The sequence below is a fragment of the Tachysurus fulvidraco genome, chromosome 1 (assembly GCF_022655615.1).
Source record: "Tachysurus fulvidraco isolate hzauxx_2018 chromosome 1, HZAU_PFXX_2.0, whole genome shotgun sequence".
Classification (NCBI taxonomy): Eukaryota; Metazoa; Chordata; class Actinopteri; order Siluriformes; family Bagridae; genus Tachysurus; species Tachysurus fulvidraco.
Window position 1 is genome coordinate 1,718,447 of NC_062518.1, and position 18,668 is coordinate 1,737,114.

At 44.7% G+C, this 18,668-nt stretch overlaps 1 protein-coding gene across 1 annotated transcript in view; it reads left to right on the forward strand.

Annotated features, from left to right (window-relative positions):
* The window catches only part of phkb (phosphorylase kinase, beta), a 55,034-nt gene extending 36,606 nt beyond the window's left edge, over positions 1 to 18,428 (forward strand). Inside the window, exons 13-25 of the mRNA XM_047819296.1 lie at positions 38 to 120; positions 215 to 305; positions 1,068 to 1,126; positions 1,258 to 1,420; positions 1,522 to 1,603; positions 2,013 to 2,070; positions 7,617 to 7,707; positions 12,358 to 12,560; positions 13,915 to 14,049; positions 14,258 to 14,387; positions 14,581 to 14,688; positions 14,768 to 14,908; positions 16,805 to 18,428. Of these exons, the coding sequence (XP_047675252.1) occupies positions 38 to 120; positions 215 to 305; positions 1,068 to 1,126; positions 1,258 to 1,420; positions 1,522 to 1,603; positions 2,013 to 2,070; positions 7,617 to 7,707; positions 12,358 to 12,560; positions 13,915 to 14,049; positions 14,258 to 14,387; positions 14,581 to 14,688; positions 14,768 to 14,908; positions 16,805 to 16,942 (1,482 nt within the window). The 3' untranslated portion in view covers positions 16,943 to 18,428. The remainder of the gene's footprint in view (positions 1 to 37; positions 121 to 214; positions 306 to 1,067; positions 1,127 to 1,257; positions 1,421 to 1,521; positions 1,604 to 2,012; positions 2,071 to 7,616; positions 7,708 to 12,357; positions 12,561 to 13,914; positions 14,050 to 14,257; positions 14,388 to 14,580; positions 14,689 to 14,767; positions 14,909 to 16,804) is intronic.
* The last annotated feature ends 240 nt before the right edge of the window (positions 18,429 to 18,668 follow it).

The window sequence follows — 18,668 nt, forward strand, 5'->3', positions numbered from 1 at the left end:
TGTGTGTGTGTGTGTGTGTGTGTGTGTGTGTGAACAGAACGCCCTGCAGTTTATTAAGCAGTGCTGGAAGATGTCGGGCTGCCCGCTGTTCCTCGTTCTCATCAGAGAGGATAACATCAGGTTCGACTTAACACTTTATAAACAAACACTCTAATAAACACGTCACCTTTCGGTTTTATTCTCACCCCCTTTACCGCCTCACCGTGTCCTGCAGGGGGAGTCGCTTCAACCCCGTACTCGACATGCTGGCCTCCTTCAAGAAGGGGAACATCGGAGGGGTAAAAGTTCACGTCGATAGGCTTCAGGTGTGTCCAACTGAACCTGGATATTTACTGCAGTTTAATTTCAGACGATTTAATGAAAGAACAGAAATGTTAAGAAGGTTAAATAAAACTATTCCTCTTTTATACAGTTTTAATTTTAACCCCTGTAAGTCATACAGCGTGAGCTGTTCATTCTGTTTTATTAAGCCAACAACAAATAAATTAATGAATGAATATGTAAATAAATTAAAAGTAATTGATTAAGATTAGAGGGGGGCACGATGGCTTAGTGGTTAGCACGTTCGCCTCACACCTCCAGGGTCGGGGGTTCGATTCCCACCTCCGCCTTGTGTGTGTGGAGTTTGCATGTTCTCCCCGGGCCTCGGGGGTTTCCTCCGGGTACTCTGGTTTCCTCCCCGGTCCAAAGACATGCATGGTAGGTTGATTGGCATCTCTGGAAAATTGTCCGTAGTGTATGTGTGTGTGAGTGAATGAGAGTGTGTGTGTGCCCTGTGATGGGTTGGCACTCCGTCCAGGGTGTATCCTGCCTCGATGCCCGATGACGCCTGAGATAGGCACAGGCTCCCCGTGACCCGAGAAGTTCGGATAAGCGGTAGGGAATGAATGGATGAATGAATGATTAAGATTAAAAAGCATAGATATAAAATCTATGATGCTGTTTGAAATTTTCATCTGTTTTTACTTGTAACTGGTACGCTGGACAGTGTATTGATGTGTGTGTGTGTGTGTGTGTGTGTGTGTGTGTGTGTGTGTGTGTGTGTGTGTGTGTGTGTGTGTGTGTAGACTCTGATCTCCGGAGCCGTGGTTGAGCAGTTGGATTTTCTGCGTGTCAACGAAGCAGAGTAAAAACTAATTTTAATAATAATGATTGACTGTAAACAAAAGGAGCTGAAACATGTTTAGTGTTTATTTTTTTTTACTGAAGTATTTCCTGGTTGTAGCTTCGTAAAATCCATGTTTCCTCTCCTCGAAGGATTCCCGAGTTTAAGAGCTTCGAGGAGCTGGAGCTGCCCAAACACTCGAAGGTGAAGCGTCAGACGAGCACGCCGAACGCCTCGGACCTCGAGCAGCAACCTGAGATCGACGTCGAAGAGTGGAGGAACAAATCCACACACGAGATCCTGCAGAAGTTCAACGTGAGTCACGTGAAGAGTTTCGCCGAGCCGATTACAGTGACGTAGCTTCATCGTGTGTGTGTGTGTGTGTGTGTGTGTGTGTGTGTGTCTTTCCCCTTTAGGACTGCGTCTGTCTCGCCAGCCAGGCACAGCTCGCTAGTGTTCTCATGAAGAAAGAAGGTCCAGACTTCTTCAGCAAAGACGGTACCATCACCATCACCTTGCTAATGAATAAATGCCTTACAATTACATAAATCTACATAGATAGATAGATAGATAGATAGATAGACAGATAGACAGACAGACAGACAGATAGATAGATAGATAGATTAACTCTAATTCTGTTTTTAAATGAATGACGTTCCCCTTCTTCCTGTGGCCGTTTCCATGACAACGCACTGATAATGGAGACTCCTTCCTTAATATAAACATCTCCATTAAAAAGCTTCACCTCATCTGTTAAACGTCTTGATTCGATTCGATTATGTGGATACTTGTCATCAGTTACCATAGAAACAAAAAGAAGGGGACACCTCCTGACCAATCAGATTAGAGAATACTTCTGTGCTGCAGGATATAGAGCAAGAATCATCTGATTATTTTGTGTCCCCAGAGTACCTGAAGGCCGAGTTGGAGCGAGTCTACAGGAGAGCAGGCAGCAGGAAACTCTGGTCAGGTTTCACCTCTTCACTTCACACACCACGACAAACAGTTACACTTAACAGACAAAAGTTTGTGCACCCCTGACCATCACACCCATGTTATTCCCCTCTCTATGCTGTTACATTGAGCTCCACAGCTCTCTTCTCTGAAGGCTTTCCACTAGATGTTAGATTGTGTCTGTGTGGGTTTGTGTTCATTCAGCTACAAGAGCATCAGTGAGATCAGACTCTGATGTTGGGATGTTGAGGAGACTCCAGTTCCAGTTCATCCCAAAGGTGTAGAGTGGTGTTGAGTCAGAGTCAGGGCTCAGTGCAGGACACTCGAGTTCTTCACTCCAACCTTCACCTCCTCCACACCATGTCTTCATGGAGCTCAGGGGCTTTGTGTACAGGGACATTGTCATGATGGAACAGGGTTTTGTAGTTCCACTGAAGGGAAACTGTAACACTACAGAACACAGAGACGCTCAGTACAGCTGTGGGACTTAAACTTTATAACAGCTCGGAGAAGAGACACATACAGTATGGGTGAGACGGTCATGGTGCACATCATCATGTCAAATTCTCCTACTGTCTTTATTTTAGTCTTAGCTCTGAACCCTGAACGCAGCACATTTATTACGCTTTCGGTTCAAATCACACGTGTTTATAAAGAGCTTTTAACATCAGACATGAAGACAAAGAAGCTTTTCTAGAAATCCAGATACAGTATGGAGTTAATCACCTGGTGTTTATCTACATCATGAACATGAATAAGAACATCATTATACTATTACTATCAGTTCACTTTTTCTTTGTTTGGTGATTTTAACATTTGTCAGAAAGCAGCTTTACAGAAATAAATAAATTATACATCATTCACATCTTTTATTCGTCACACACTCATTACGACACCCAAATACAGTTCTGTCAGGGCCGGGCGATACGACTGACATCTGTATCACGATATCAGTGCTTCATATCGGTCGATATCGATAATTATCGATAGGTTTTATGACCCATTTAAAATAAGGACCAGGAGAGAAAAATATATTAGATATAATTTTTTTATTTTTTTAAACGTAACCTTCGTCTGATCAGAATCCCCTCAGTTATTAAGACAGAAACGTCACCGACCAGGAAACCTCCAATAATTATAATGTAAACATGAGTCTAAAGTCACAACGAACACTTAACTATTATCTCTTAACATTTAAGGTGCAACATGAAAGAAAATGTAAGAAATGTTTAATAAAGTGTAATAAAATAGTGCAAAGGGTTAAATATAAACAGAGAAAGCTGAGAATTTAGTGCAGGTTTAGTGTGAGGAAGTTCACTAGCTGTTCACCTTCTGGTGAATAAAGTGTGTAAAATATGTGCAGAGTTTTGTAAAGAGAAATAAACCTGAGGTAGACTGAGATACGTCTGTAATATAAAACACAGACCTGAGGTAGACTGAGATACGTCTGTAATATAAAACACAAACCCGAGGTAGACTGAGATACGTCTGTAATATAAAACACAGACCTGAGGTAGACTGAGATACGTCTGTAATATAAAACACAGACCTGAGGTAGACTGAGATACGTCTGTAATATAAAACACAGACCTGAGGTAGACTGAGATACGTCTGTAATATAAAACACAAACCTGAGGTAGACTGAGATACGTCTGTAATATAAAACACAGACCTGAGGTAGACTGAGATACGTCTGTAATATAAAACACAGACCTGAGGTAGACTGAGATACGTCTGTAATATAAAACACAGACCTGAGGTAGACTGAGATACGTCTGTAATATAAAACACAGACCTGAGGTAGACTGAGATACGTCTGTAATATAAAACACAAACCTGAGGTAGACTGAGATACGTCTGTAATATAAAACACAAACCTGAGACACTACAGTAATGTTGTGTGGAATATAAAACCTGCAGAAAGATGAAAAAGTCGCTGATTTTTCCGCTTTTATTTACGATTCCCTCGCTCGCGCGGGTCATTTTCTGCTCATCGGTCGCCGGTTACCGAAGAGGAATCCAGCAGACCGGCACGAGACGACGATATGGCGCAACCAAACTCGATACTGTTACACGATCGGCTGTTAGCGTGTCGCTCCCTACGTTGCTAGGTTACCAGAGAGCGAGTGCCTTTGTTAATGCAACCAAACTCGCTTCGCGACCTCCGTTTTCATCCGACGAAGGATAAAATATATCGAACGTTTTATCGGACACATTTTTTATCGATATCGATCACGTGTCTATCGCGATACATATCGTTATCGTTTTATCGCCCAGCCCTGATTTCGACTGTCGACTGACTTGTGATAAAAATTTGAATCTAAATAATAGAATAAAAATAAAAAAGAATAATAAAAAAAAAAAGAATAAGAGAAAAAGAGTAAACATCTAGAATAAAGTAGTTATATAAAATAGAAATACAATAAAATAGTATCAAATAAAAAGCAGGAAAATACGGAAAACTTTTGCTCACACGAACACAGATAACAGCATTAGCTCTGAATCGTGTCCAGGAGATTCCTGGCTGTTGTTACATCACAACACCGAAACACAAAGGATTAATTAATTATTAAATAAATTCCTGAGTTAATCTCACCGTTTATGAACCAAATCAAATGTGACGAAGCGACAGCTCACAAAACTGAACTTAATTCTGAACACCAGAAGAGATCTGCGATCGTGTGCATCAACACTCATCTGTTGTTTCTTCTCTCTGTCTTTTTTATTTAAACCTCCATCTCTGCTGTAAAAATGAACTTATTTTCGAACCTTAAACCCGGCGTAGGTTGGCGGTGCGTTGCGCTGCAGCCGCTACTCAGAAGTTCGCCAGTTCTATAGCGCCTCATATAACGACCCTGTTGGTGCACGGTAAACAGGTAAAGGCTGCGGGAGTCTCACTGCTTCTGCATGCTTCCCTTTATATATCTGTCCAAACTGTGAGTGAAACATCACCAGGTTTTTCATTAACAGGAGAGCACGCTTCACTGACGAGCTGCCGCGATGATGATGATGATGATGATGACGATGGTGGTGGTAGTGCATGTGAAAGTAATTTGCACCTGAGATTATTGGGTTCTTGTGTACGATATTAGCTCAGTAGCTGACAGGAAGCTAATAATAACAACAGACCTGCCAACCTTTTAAGCTTCACGTGCAGGAGCTCAGGTGGAGTACGCTGATACGTCGATACAAGTTTGAACGCTATAGAAACGTCACGCGAGTCAAATCAGCTGTGAGTCAAGAACGACCGCAAGGAGTCATGTAGGTGTTCGAACTCTCTGAAGGAAGCCCCGCCCCCTTTACAGGCATCTCACGTCACCCGTTCCATGACGTTAAATCTGACATCTCTGTAATTTCTTCCATTGGGATTTTTTTTCTTGGCAGCTCTGTTAATAATAATAATAATAATAATAATAATAATAATAATAATAATAATGATAATTCAGTGTATTACAAAAACCTACAGAAAATGAAGGGAAGTGTCTGTTTGAAGGGTTTTAGTAAACTGATGGAAGGATTAAAGGATTGTTACCAGCTAAAGGAGACAGACGAGGAGGAAAATGACTTTTAATTAAACTTTTAATTGAACTGTCTTAGTGAAGCGTGTTCATTGTCATGCTGAGCTTCACTCCCTCACCACATCCCCATTGCTCGTCTTATTACTTATTTATTTAATTTGAGAGCGAGCTGGGCGATATAGACAATATATCCGAATGTATGGAAAGCCACGCCTCCTGTTTTCTGATTGGTCGATCTACCGTTAAATTATCCGCTGATATCTTTTAAACAGCATCATTGTGTAAAGTGAGTTTATCGCCCAGCTCCGTGTGTCTGTGTCTGCGACAGAAAGCACAAACTTCCACATCTCGTAAATTAGTGAACATTAAAATCCCTGTGCCGGAGTCAATTACACGATGGAAAGGTTTCATTTGAGAATTATTCATTTGAGAGCAGGAAGAATTGGAGTTGAATTCCCACTACGTGTTTGTCATTCGGCAACGCTTCTTGCCTGAGGGACAAACCTGAGAATTCTGATGGTTTAAAGGTCATCACGCTGTGAAGGGAACGTCATTCATTTACTGAAATGTGCGCATGGAGGACGGGCCAGTGGACAGAGAGACACTGAAATGGAGGGGCAGACAGTGGGGTGTAGAGATTAAGGAACTCTTAGGGATTAAGGGACGGAGAGACTGAGGGATGGGGAGACTGGCAGATGGGGAGACTGGTGGACTGAGTAACGGGGAGACTGGCAGATGGGGAGAATGAGGAACAGGGAGACTGGCATACCGTTAGACTGGCGGACCTGGAGACTGAGGGGCAGGGAGACTGGCAGACGGGAGACTGAGGAACGGGGAGACTGGCAGACTGGGAGATTGAGGACCAGGGTGACTGATGGATGGCAAGACTGGCAGATGGGGAGATGGTGTGACTGAGGGACGGTGTGACTGAGGGACTGGGTGACTGGCAGACGGGGTGACTGAGGGACTGGGTGACTGGCAGACGGGGTGACTGAGGGAAGGGGAGACTTAGGGATGGGGAGACTGGTGGACTGAGGAACGGGGAGACTGAGGAACGGGGAGACTGGCAGACCGTTAGCCTGGCGCACCGGGAGACTGGCGGACCGGGAGACTGAGGGGCAGGGAGACTGGCAGACGGGGAGACTGAGGAATGGGGAGACTGGCAGATGGGGAGACTGGCAGATGGGGAGACTGAGGGACGGTGTGACTGCGGGACTGGGTGACTGGCAGACGGGGTGACTGGCAGAAGGGGTATCTGGCAGACAGGGTGACTGAGGGAGACTGGCAGACGGGATGAATGGCAGATGGGGTGACTGGCAGACAGGGTGACTGAGGGAGACTGGCAGAGGGAGAGACTGAGCAGCCTGTGATAGTGGGGTTAATAACAGCTCATAATAAAGCTTTCAGGAATGTTTTCTGCTCCTGGATCTGATCCTTCACCAACCAGTTGCAGTTTGTTAAAACACTGTTAAAGGTTTATGTATCAATTTCTAAATCTGAAGTCGTGTTCGATTTTTCTGATTCCGCTCACTCACAGTTAGAGACGGCACGATACCGATTTTCTATCCCGATATCGATACCGAAATCTAAAGCATCAGCCGATATCGATATCCGAATCTGATCACAAACTCCTCCACTTCTGTTCATAAAGTATAAAGAGAATAACCTCGATCCTAAAAAAGACACACAATTGCCTAATAACTTTAGACCTAATAAAAGAAAAATCTGACAAATCTGATATCGTTCTGCTCTTTTCCTTCAGTTTGTTACAGAATCGGTTAAATTCCTTTTTTTTAATCCTTATATCGGATCCATTGTAATCGGGTACCGGCGCAGATCCAGCTATCGGATCGCTGCCGTCTCTACTCACGGTACTGACGGGAAACAAAGCTCTGACGAGCGGTAGCCCTGACGCCAACACATCGTTCACTCCAGTATGTCAAAGTAACGTGTACCTGCTGTGTTAAGGCCTGTGATGTTCCTGTCGAGCCGAGCGCTGACTGTTAACCCGTGTGGGATGATGTGTTTCTGTTCACCAGGTCCGTTGTACGTCTCGCTGCCAGTCTCTTAACTAAGCTAGTGGACAGCCTCGCTCCAAGTATTACTAGCGTTTTAGTGCATGGCAAACAGGTAAGTGGGAACAAGATCAGGAGGTCAAAGAAAGAACCAAATTTAAACATTTATAGTGGTAGAAATGCTAGAAGGATTTTTTTTTTTTAACTTGTTTATATGTGTGTTTAGAAAAAAAAAGAAATATTTTAATGTTCACTGATCATCTGTGTGTTGTTCGTGTAGTCACTAATTTTACACAACTGCATGTTTCATCACAAGTCCAATACGTTACACATCCTAACCTTCTCTACTCCGCTAACGTAGCGCACCACATGCTAATCCCACCGCTGCTCTATTGTTATCGGGGTGAGACGATACGCTCATGGAGGAAGTGCCTTAGTAACGGTTTTATTTAGCCGGAGGGACGTTACCCGGCAACCGCATCGAGCCTCATTTATCATTTATCATTTATCACAGTCTTTAGCCACACCCACAAAGATCCATAAAAGGCAAAGCTCAGAGCTAAAAAAAATGACAAAATGGTGAATAAAGAGTGAGAAATTTCTTCCTAAAGCACACAGTGAGTTCGTCGCTGCGAGTCTTCAGTCATCACGTCCAAGCGTTCCTATCCTTCTACTGGTTGCCATAGTGATAAGGTTTATCAGTGGGTGGAGCAGCTCGCATTCCAAGTCAGTTTACTTGCGGCTAAAATGAATCGTTCTGGAAGGAGCTTTGGGGTTGTGTAGAAGGAGCTTTGGTGTTTGTGTAGAAGGAGCTTTGGTGTTTGTGTAGAAAGAGAGTTGGTGTTTGTGTAGAAGGAGCTTTGGGGTTGTGTAGAAGGAGCTTTGGTGTTTGTGTAGAAGGAGCTTTGGTGTTTGTGTAGAAGGAGAGTTGGTGTTTGTGTAGAAGGAGAGTTGGTGTTTGTGTAGAAGGAGAGTTGGTGTTTGTGTAGAAGGAGAGTTGGTGTTTGTGTAGAAGGAGAGTTGGTGTTTGTGTAGAAGGAGCTTTGGTGTTTGTGTAGAAGGAGAGTTGGTGTTTGTGTAGAAGGAGCTTTGGTGTTTGTGTAGAAGGAGAGTTGGTGTTTGTGTAGAAGGAACTTTGGTGTTTGTGTAGAAGGAGAGTTGGTGTTTGTGTAGAAGGAGAGTTTGTGTTTGTGTAGAAGGAGAGTTGGTGTTTGTGTAGAAGGAGCTTTGGTGTTTGTGTATAAGGAGCTTTGGGGTTGTGTAGAAGGAGCTTTGGTGTTTGTGTAGAAGGAGAGTTGGTGTTTGTGTAGAAGGAGCTTTGGTGTTTGTGTAGAAGGAGCTTTGGTGTTTGTGTAGAAGGAGAGTTGGTGTTTGTGTAGAAGGAGAGTTGGTGTTTGTGTAGAAGGAGCTTTGGTGTTTGTGTAGAAGGAGCTTTGGTGAAGGAGCTTTGGTGTTTGTGTAGAAGGAGAGTTGGTGTTTGTGTAGAAGGAGAGTTGGTGTTTGTGTAGAAGGAGAGTTGGTGTTTGTGTAGAAGGAGCTTTGGTGTTTGTGTAGAAGCAGCTTTGGTGTTTGTGTAGAAGGAGAGTTGGTGTTTGTGTAGAAGGAACTTTGGTGTTTGTGTAGAAGGAGAGTTGGTGTTTGTGTAGAAGGAGAGTTGGTGTTTGTGTAGAAGGAGCTTTGGTGTTTGTGTATAAGGAGCTTTGGGGTTGTGTAGAAGGAGAGTTGGTGTTTGTGTAGAAGGAGCTTTGGTGTTTGTGTAGAAGGAGCTTTGGTGTTTGTGTAGAAGGAGAGTTGGTGTTTGTGTAGAAGGAGAGTTGGTGTTTGTGTAGAAGGAGAGTTGGTGTTTGTGTAGAAGGAGCTTTGGTGTTTGTGTAGAAGGAGCTTTGGTGAAGGAGCTTTGGTGTTTGTGTAGAAGGAGAGTTGGTGTTTGTGTAGAAGGAGAGTTGGTGTTTGTGTAGAAGGAGAGTTGGTGTTTGTGTAGAAGGAGCTTTGGTGTTTGTGTAGAAGGAGCTTTGGTGTTTGTGTAGAAGGAGCTTTGGTGTTTGTGTAGAAGGAGAGTTGGTGTTTGTGTAGAAGGAGCTTTGGTGTTTGTGTAGAAGGAGCTTTGGGGTTGTGTAGAAGGAGCTTTGGTGTTTGTGTAGAAGGAGCTTTGGTGTTTGTGTAGAAGGAGCTTTGGTGTTTGTGTAGAAGGAGCTTTGGTGTTTGTGTAGAAGGAGCTTTGGTGAAGGAGCTTTGGTGTTTGTGTAGAAGGAGCTTTGGTGTTTGTGTAGAAGGAGCTTTGGGGTTGTGTAGAAGGAGCTTTGGTGTTTGTGTAGAAGGAGAGTTGGTGTTTGTGTAGAAGGAGCTTTGGTGTTTGTGTAGAAGGAGCTTTGGTGAAGGAGAGTTGGTGTTTGTGTAGAAGGAGAGTTGGTGTTTGTGTAGAAGGAGAGTTGGTGTTTGTGTAGAAGGAGAGTTGGTGTTTGTGTAGAAGGAGCTTTGGTGTTTGTGTAGAAGGAACTTTGGTGAAGGAGCTTTGGTGTTTGTGTAGAAGGAACTTTGGTGTTTGTGTATAAAATTCATCAGTTTTTACATCATATCATATACAAGCTGAAGGATAAACTCTTTACACGCCCACTCTACCATGTCCCTTTACACGCCCACACTACCATGTCCCTTTACACGCCCACTCTACCATGTCCCTTTACACGCCCACTCTACCATGTCCCTTTACACGCCCACTCTACCATGTCCCTTTACACGCCCACTCTACCATGTCCCTTTACACGCCCACTCTACCATGTCCCTTTACACGCCCACTCTACCATGTCCCTTTACACGCCCACTCTACCATGTCCCTTTACACGCCCACTCTACCATGTCCCTTTACACGCCCACTCTACCATGTCCCTTTACACGCCCACTCTACCATGTCCCTTTACACACCCACTCTACCATGTCCCTTTACACGCCCACTCTACCATGTCCCTTTACACACCCACTCTACCATGTCCCTTTACACGCCCACTCTACCATGTCCCTTTACACGCCCACTCTACCATGTCCCTTTACACGCCCACTCTACCATGTCCCTTTACACGCCCACTCTACCATGTCTCTTTACACGCCCACTCTATCACGTCTCTTTACACGCCCACACTACAATGTCTCTTTACATGCCCACTCTACTATGTCTCTTTACACGCCCACTCTACTATGTCTCTTTACACGCCCACTCTATCACGTCTCTTTACACGCCCACTCTACTATGTCTCTTTACACGCCCACTCTATCACGTCTCTTTACACGCCCACTCTACTATGTCTCTTTACACGCCCACTCTATCACGTCTCTTTACACGCCCACTCTATCACTTCTCTGGACCCGCCCACTCCATCAAGTCTCTTTACACGCCCACTTTATCACGTCTCTTTACACGCCCACTCCATCAAGTCTCTTTACACGCCCACTTTATCGCGTCTCTGGACACGCCCACTGCTAGTTGCTGAGGCCCGCTGTCATTCATGTCACAGAAAGTCAGCAGCTCTGGTTGAAAATTAGAGACCTCCGTGTGTGAGAAGGAACATTAGTGTGAGTGTGGTGTGAGTGTGGTGTGTGTGTGGTGTGTGCTCCACCTTCCAATGATGTAGCTCAGCCACCCCAGTGTGTCGGTTACACACACACACACACACACACACACACACACACACACACACACACACACACACTCCTCCTCCTGGTTTAGGACACTGTTACTTTTGTCCTAATGGAATGGGTAGATTCCTGCGTCTATATTTAGACTTGGGGAAATGTTACAGATGAACATTTATGGCAGCACCATGAACTCCAGCACCATGAACTCCAGCACCATGAACTCCAGCACCATGAACTCCAGCACCATAAACTTCTTACTAAAAGTATGTGGTGTGATAAATGAGGCTGAATATGAGAACTTTTTAGTGTAATGTGTTTTTGTACAGATTCTAAGCAAGGAAAAGAAAAAAAAGGCCCTGTTTCTGTCCCGAAGGCTTCATTTATCTCTTTAAAGCCGAGTCCGTTTTCGCATCAGATGCCAGAATAACGATTTGTTCTCTGGACAGAACAGAAACATCGGTACATCACCATAGCGATATATCGTCCCACCCCGTGACCACTGTATATCTCATGCGTATTATTTTGTGTACACTGAACATCCTCTGATGTGTCCTGTACTCTATATATCCCAAATTTATTCAGTGCTTTGTGTGTTTTATTTCTCAGATTAATTGCGTCAGATTAACCTCGTTTTTTTTTTCCCCCCGAACTGATTTATTAGACTGAATCTCCAGGAGAATGAAATCTGCATATAGATTGCGGCTTCAGTTTAATAGTCTGAAACGTGGATTTGTTCTGAAAGTGGGTCAGTCCACATCACCAGCAGAGGTCTGAGCCACGTAGGTCGCGGTGATTAAAGCCTTAGAGACTTATAAAGACTTACAAAAATTGAAAAGAGCTCAAGACCTTCTGGGAGTTTTTATACCCACAAATCTACCTGCTTTCTGTTTCCGGACAAATCGAGGGTCACAGGGCCGAGTTTAAAAGCACTCGGGTAGGAATACAAACATGACGTGCTGACGTATTTTATTCGAATGAATAACGAATACATTGTAACGCGAAGAGAAAAAATTTTAGATCTGACTTTTTTTTCCGTTTTATCGTTATTTGGAGAACTCGGACACGTCAGAGATGGATGTAATGACTCGCGTCTGCAGGTTAACGATGTTGTGGACTTCTCTTGTTGCCGTACCAGGTGACTCTGGGTCTGTTCGGACACGAGGAGGAAGTGATCTCTAACCCTCTGTCTCCGGCCGTCATTAAGGACATCATTTACAGGAAGTGCAGTCCTCACGGCGAGCGAGAGGCCGTGCTGCAGCAGGAGCTCGTCATCCACATCGGCTGGATCATCTCCAACAACCCCGAGCTGTTCAGCGGCATGCTCAAGATCCGCATCGGGTAACGAACCCACGCGGTCAACAGTCCTGCTTGTTAAACGCCAACTCAATTAAAAAATATTTTGTTCTTAAAAATAATTAATTAATTAATCTCGTCATGGGGGCACGGTGGCTTAGCACGTTCGCCTCACACCTCCAGGGTCAGGGTTCGATTCCCGCCTCCGTCTTGTGTGTGTGGAGTTTGCATGTTCTCCCCGTGCCTCGGGGGTTTCCTCCGGGTACTCCGGTTTCCTCCCCCTGTCCGAGTGAGTGAGTGAGACAGAGTGAGTGAGACAGAGTGAGTGAGTGAGACAGAGTGAGTGAGTGAGTGAGACAGAGTGAGTGAGTGAGTGAGTGAGTGAGACAGAGTGAGTGAGACAGAGTGAGTGAGACTGAGTGAGTGAGTGAGTGAGAGTGAGTGAGACTGAGTGAGTGAGTGAGTGAGTGAGACTGAGTGAGACTGAGTGAGTGAGTGAGTGAGACTGAGTGAGTGAGTGAGACAGAGTGAGACAGAGTGAGACAGAGTGAGACAGAGTGAGTGAGTGAGACAGAGTGAGTGAGTGAGACAGAGTGAGTGAGTGAGACTGAGTGAGTGAGACTGAGTGAGTGAGACTGAGTGAGTGAGTGAGACTGAGTGAGTGAGTGAGACTGAGTGAGTGAGACTGAGTGAGTGAGTGAGACAGAGTGAGTGAGACAGAGTGAGTGAGACAGAGTGAGTGAGTGAGTGAGTGAGTGAGTGAGACTGAGTGAGTGAGTGAGTGAGACTGAGTGAGGGAGTGAGTGAGACAGAGTGAGACTGAGTGAGAGTGAGTGAGTGAGACTGAGTGAGTGAGTGAGTGAGACTGAGTGAGGGAGTGAGTGAGACAGAGTGAGACTGAGTGAGTGAGTGAGTGAGACTGAGTGAGGGAGTGAGTGAGACAGAGTGAGACTGAGTGAGACTGAGTGAGTGAGTGAGTGAGACTGAGTGAGGGAGTGAGTGAGACAGAGTGAGACTGAGTGAGACTGAGTGAGTGAGTGAGTGAGACTGAGTGAGGGAGTGAGTGAGACAGAGTGAGACTGAGTGAGACTGAGTGAGTGAGTGAGTGAGACTGAGTGAGGGAGTGAGTGAGACAGAGTGAGACTGAGTGAGACTGAGTGAGTGAGTGAGTGAGACTGAGTGAGTGAGTGAGTGAGACTGAGTGAGGGAGTGAGTGAGACCGAGTGAGTGAGTGAGACAGAGTGAGACAGAGGGAGTGAGTGAGACTGAGTGAGTGAGTGAGTGAGTGAGAGTGAGTGAGTGAGACAGAGTGTTTGATTGCAGAGGTTTCAGTAAGACGTCTTGTAGCGATGGATCGTACCACTGTGTGAATGAAAGTGGAGGATTTTTTTTGGAACAGGTGGATCGTCCAGGCCATGAAGCACGAGCTGAAGATCCGCGCAGGAGACATGCCACCTCAGGACATCTACCAGATGTCACCTAGTGATGTCAAACAGCTGCTACTGGACGTTCTTCAACCTCAACAGACGGGCAGGTAAAACACACAAATCTGACCGTTTTACACGACTTCCTGCTGCTTCTCATCATCATGACGCCAAAGCGACGTGGTTCGAGTCGGTCGATTTACTTTGAACCTTTACTATCAGTCCGAGTGAATCTCCGTATAAACGTCAGAACACGTTCGCTAGGTTCGGACTCGTCGAGTCTTTAGAAGGTTAGTAAAGGACTGTGTTGAACACCAGGTCGTGGCTGAATCGGCGTCAGGTCGACGGCTCTCTGAACCGAACTCCTCTCGGCTTTTACGATCGCGTCTGGCAGATTCTGGAGCGGACGAGTAACGGCATCGTGGTTGGAGGTCTTCACCTGCCTCAGGTACGTTCGTCACTCTTCTGTGTGAATATAGACGTTTTGTTCTTGACGCTAAGCTTCACGTGTTTTCAGGAGCAAACCTGCCTCGTCCTCGTCCTCCATCAGAAGCTTCCTTATCTGCTAATAATGTCCGCTGCGTATTGTTATGTCATGACCGATTAGTGCCACTTATCTTCACCACGTTTCCCCTCTCTAGCAACCCACTCTGTCTGATATGACCATGTATGAGATGAACTTCTCCCTGCTGGTGGAGGACAAGCTGAAGAACATCGTGCTGCCTGAATACAGACAGATCATTGTGGAGGTGAGGCTCTGCACATCTTTGTGTATTAGAGTAAGTTATGTGTTGTGTATCATGTGGTTCTTCTCTGGTTCTTCTCCAGCTCCTGATGGTGGTGTCTCTTGTGCTGGAGAGGAACCCTGAGCTGGAGTTTCAGGAGAAGGTTGATTTGGACAGACTGGTGAAAGAAGCCTTTATTGATTTCCAGAAGGATCGAGGAAAAGCTGAGACGGCTCAAAGTGAGGTGAGTGAGCTGCATCGTCCCCACGATCACCACGACCTTCACCATTAACACCATCCCATCTACACTATCAGCACCACCACCATCTTCCACTAACACCATCACCTCTATCACCACCATCCCATCCAAACTATAACCACTATCCTGTCTCAAACATCATTAACCCCCCCTTCTCCACCATCATCATCACCACCACCATCCTGTCTCCACCATCATTAAGACCCCATCTCCACCATCACCACCATCCTGTCTCCACCATCATTAACACCCCCATCTCCAACATCATCTTCACCACCACCATCACATCTCCACCATCATTAACACCCCCATCTCCACCATCATCATCACCACCATCCTGTCTCCACCATCATTAACACCCCCATCTCCACCATCTTGTCTCCACCATCATTAACACCCCCATCTCCACCATCACCACCATCACCATCCTGTCTCCACCATCATTAACACCCCCATCTCCACCATCATCATCACCACCATCATGTCTCCACCATCATTAACACCCCCTTCTCCACCATCATCACCACCATCATATCTCCACCATCATTAACACCCCCTTCTCCACCATCACCACCATCATGTCTCCACCATCATTAACACCCCCTTCTCCACCACCATCACATCTCCGCCATCATTAACACTCCCATCTCCACCATAATCATCACCACCATCATATCTCCACCATCATTAACACCCCCTTCTCCACCATCATCACCACCATCATATCTCCACCATCATTAACACCCCCTTCTCCACCATCACCACCATCATGTCTCCACCATCATTAACACCCCCTTCTCCACCACCATCACGTCTCCGCCATCATTAACACTCCCATCTCCACCATCATTAACACCCTCATCTCCACCATCACCGCCACCCCATTTACATCACCACCATCACGTCTCCACCATCTTTACCACCCCCATCTCCACCATCACCACCACCACCATCATGTCTCCACCATCATTAACACTCCCATCTCCACCATCATTAACACCCTCATCTCCACCATCACCGCCACCCCATTTACATCACCACCATCATGTCTCCACCATCATTAACACCCCCTTCTCCACCACCATCACGTCTCTGCCATCATTAACACTCCCATCTCCACCATCATTAACACCCTCATCTCCACCATCACCGCCACCCCATTTACATCACCACCATCACGTCTCCACCATCATTAACACCCTCATCTCCACCATCACCGCCACCCCATTTACATCACCACCATCATGTCTCCACCATCATTAACACCCCCTTCTCCACCACCATCATGTCTCTGCCATCATTAACACTCCCATCTCCACCATCATTAACACCCTCATCTCCACCATCACCGCCACCCCATTTACATCACCACCATCATGTCTCCACCATCATTAACACCCCCTTCTCCACCACCATCACGTCTCTGCCATCATTAACACTCCCATCTCCACCATCATTAACACCCTCATCTCCACCATCACCGCCACCCCATTTACATCACCACCATCACGTCTCCACTATCTTTAACACCCCCCATCTCCACCATCACCACCACCACCATCACGTCTCCACCATCATTAACACCCTCATCTCCACCATCACCACCACCCCAATACCTCATCATTATCTCGAATATGACCACCATCCCCACTGTCATCTCCACCATTACCACCACCACCATTAGTTCCATCACCACTACTATTATTATCCCATTATCAGCTTATGTATCATTTTCATCACAATCCCTTTTTTTTGTGTTATAATAATTGTCTGTTTTACTTTTACCACATGGCAATGTTATTAATAATAACAATAATAATATTAATAATAATATTAATAATAATAATAATAATAATAATAATAATGATGATGATGTTCCAGAAGGATATGGAGGTGTTCTATAACACTCCTCCACTGGGGAAGAGAGGAACCTCCAGCTACCTGACTAAAGCAGTGATCATCCAGCTGTTGCAGGGGGAAGTGAAGCCCTGCAAGGACGACCCCTGCTCCGTCAGCTGAACACGCCTTCCTTTTCTTCTCACTCTCTATTCCTCCGTGTTCCTTCCTTCTCTCCGTCCGTCCTTTCCTCTTTACCTTGTTTATTTTTAGCGTCTAGAGCAACTCAACCTTTGCACTTGCTATCGTACATTTTTTTAAACTGCACTGTTACACGAAACCCCCGAGTGTTCAGCTTCACCTCCTGACCGTTTCATCCCACACCATTTTCCTTTTCTCTTTCTCTTTAGTTTAAACCACATCGTGCGTTAGTTTATCGATTTGGCTGGTGATGACCCGGTTTACCGTCACACCGTTATACAATATAGTGCTATTATTATAAGCAAAATCCTGTCAGTACGCTCTGTGATGAGTTTTAGAGGCAGTAAAATAATTACTGCTAAGCTCCGCCCACTCGACGTGCAGACACCGTACAGTGTGAATATGTACGTTCATCCTGAACATTTAAAACGACAGCTAAGAGAAACTAAAACAGGGTTTTTAATTAGACCGTAGCTGGAGAACTAGTTTTAGCAAGAGGTTTTCTCAATGTCAAGAATCTTTAATAAAGATGATGTCAGTTTTAATGACAAACTCTGAACTATTTTGGGATTCTAACAGGAGCTGACAGGTAATGTAATTAGCGATAGTTTTATTTCTACACACCGGATAATCGACCCGTCTCGTCTTCCTCGTATCTACCGTATTCATTTTGCTGTGGTCTTTTTTTTTTAATACACATTTAACCAAATGTGACAAAATTAAACATTAATTTTTACGATTAGTATTTATTACTGTCTGTTTTATTGCCTCCTTGTGGTTAAGCTACCAATATAGGTTAAAAACAATTAGTCCAATATAATTGACGCGTAATCCGATAGAATGAACTTACCCCACCCAGTGAGAATGAATGACAGGTGAAGCCCTCCATAGGGCTTTTAGATGCAGTGCATATCCCTATGTGCAAAAAAAATGCGCTGAATGTCTGCTTTAATGATTTACTTTTTTCATTGCTTACAATTCAATTATTCATGCACGGTGATGTATAATTTTGCCTCGTTCGGTCCAGCAGAATTAGATCTCAGTTATGTCACCCTGATAAAAAACAAACTAAACACTGTGAGCAGGAAAGAAAAGCTAAATCTCTGCTTTTCAGCGGATGGACGTTTCTGCACGATGTAGGATCTGTGTGTCTCACTTCTGTCTGCATGTGTTTTTTTTTGTTGCATGATGGTGTTTCAAATGTGAATGGTGAGATGTCTGAAGTTCAGCACTTAATCTCGGTAAAATATAAAAGGTTATTCTACAATGATGATCAAAATGAATTTCACTGCTTTAGCTGACCTTTCCTCATCCTGAAGCTCAATTGGAATGTAGTAATGCAGTGTGTTGAATTTGTGTGTGTGTGTGTGTGTGTGTGTGTGTGTGTGTGTGTGTGTGTGTGTGTGTGTGTGTGTGTGTTTTACAGTGTTAGGAATAAAATAAATGCACATCTGATGTACACACTGAAGTGTTCTGGTCTTTGAATAGAAAAATCTATATAAAAAAAAACTGTTGTAACCTTCAACCAAGATAACAATCTTATATGGATGATCATGCCCCTATATAATTGGCCACACCCTATATGGATGATCACGCCCCTATATAATTGGCCATGTCCTATATGGATGATCACGCCCCTATATAATTGGCCACACCCTATATGGATGATCACGCCCCTATATAATTGGCCATGTCCTATATGGATGAT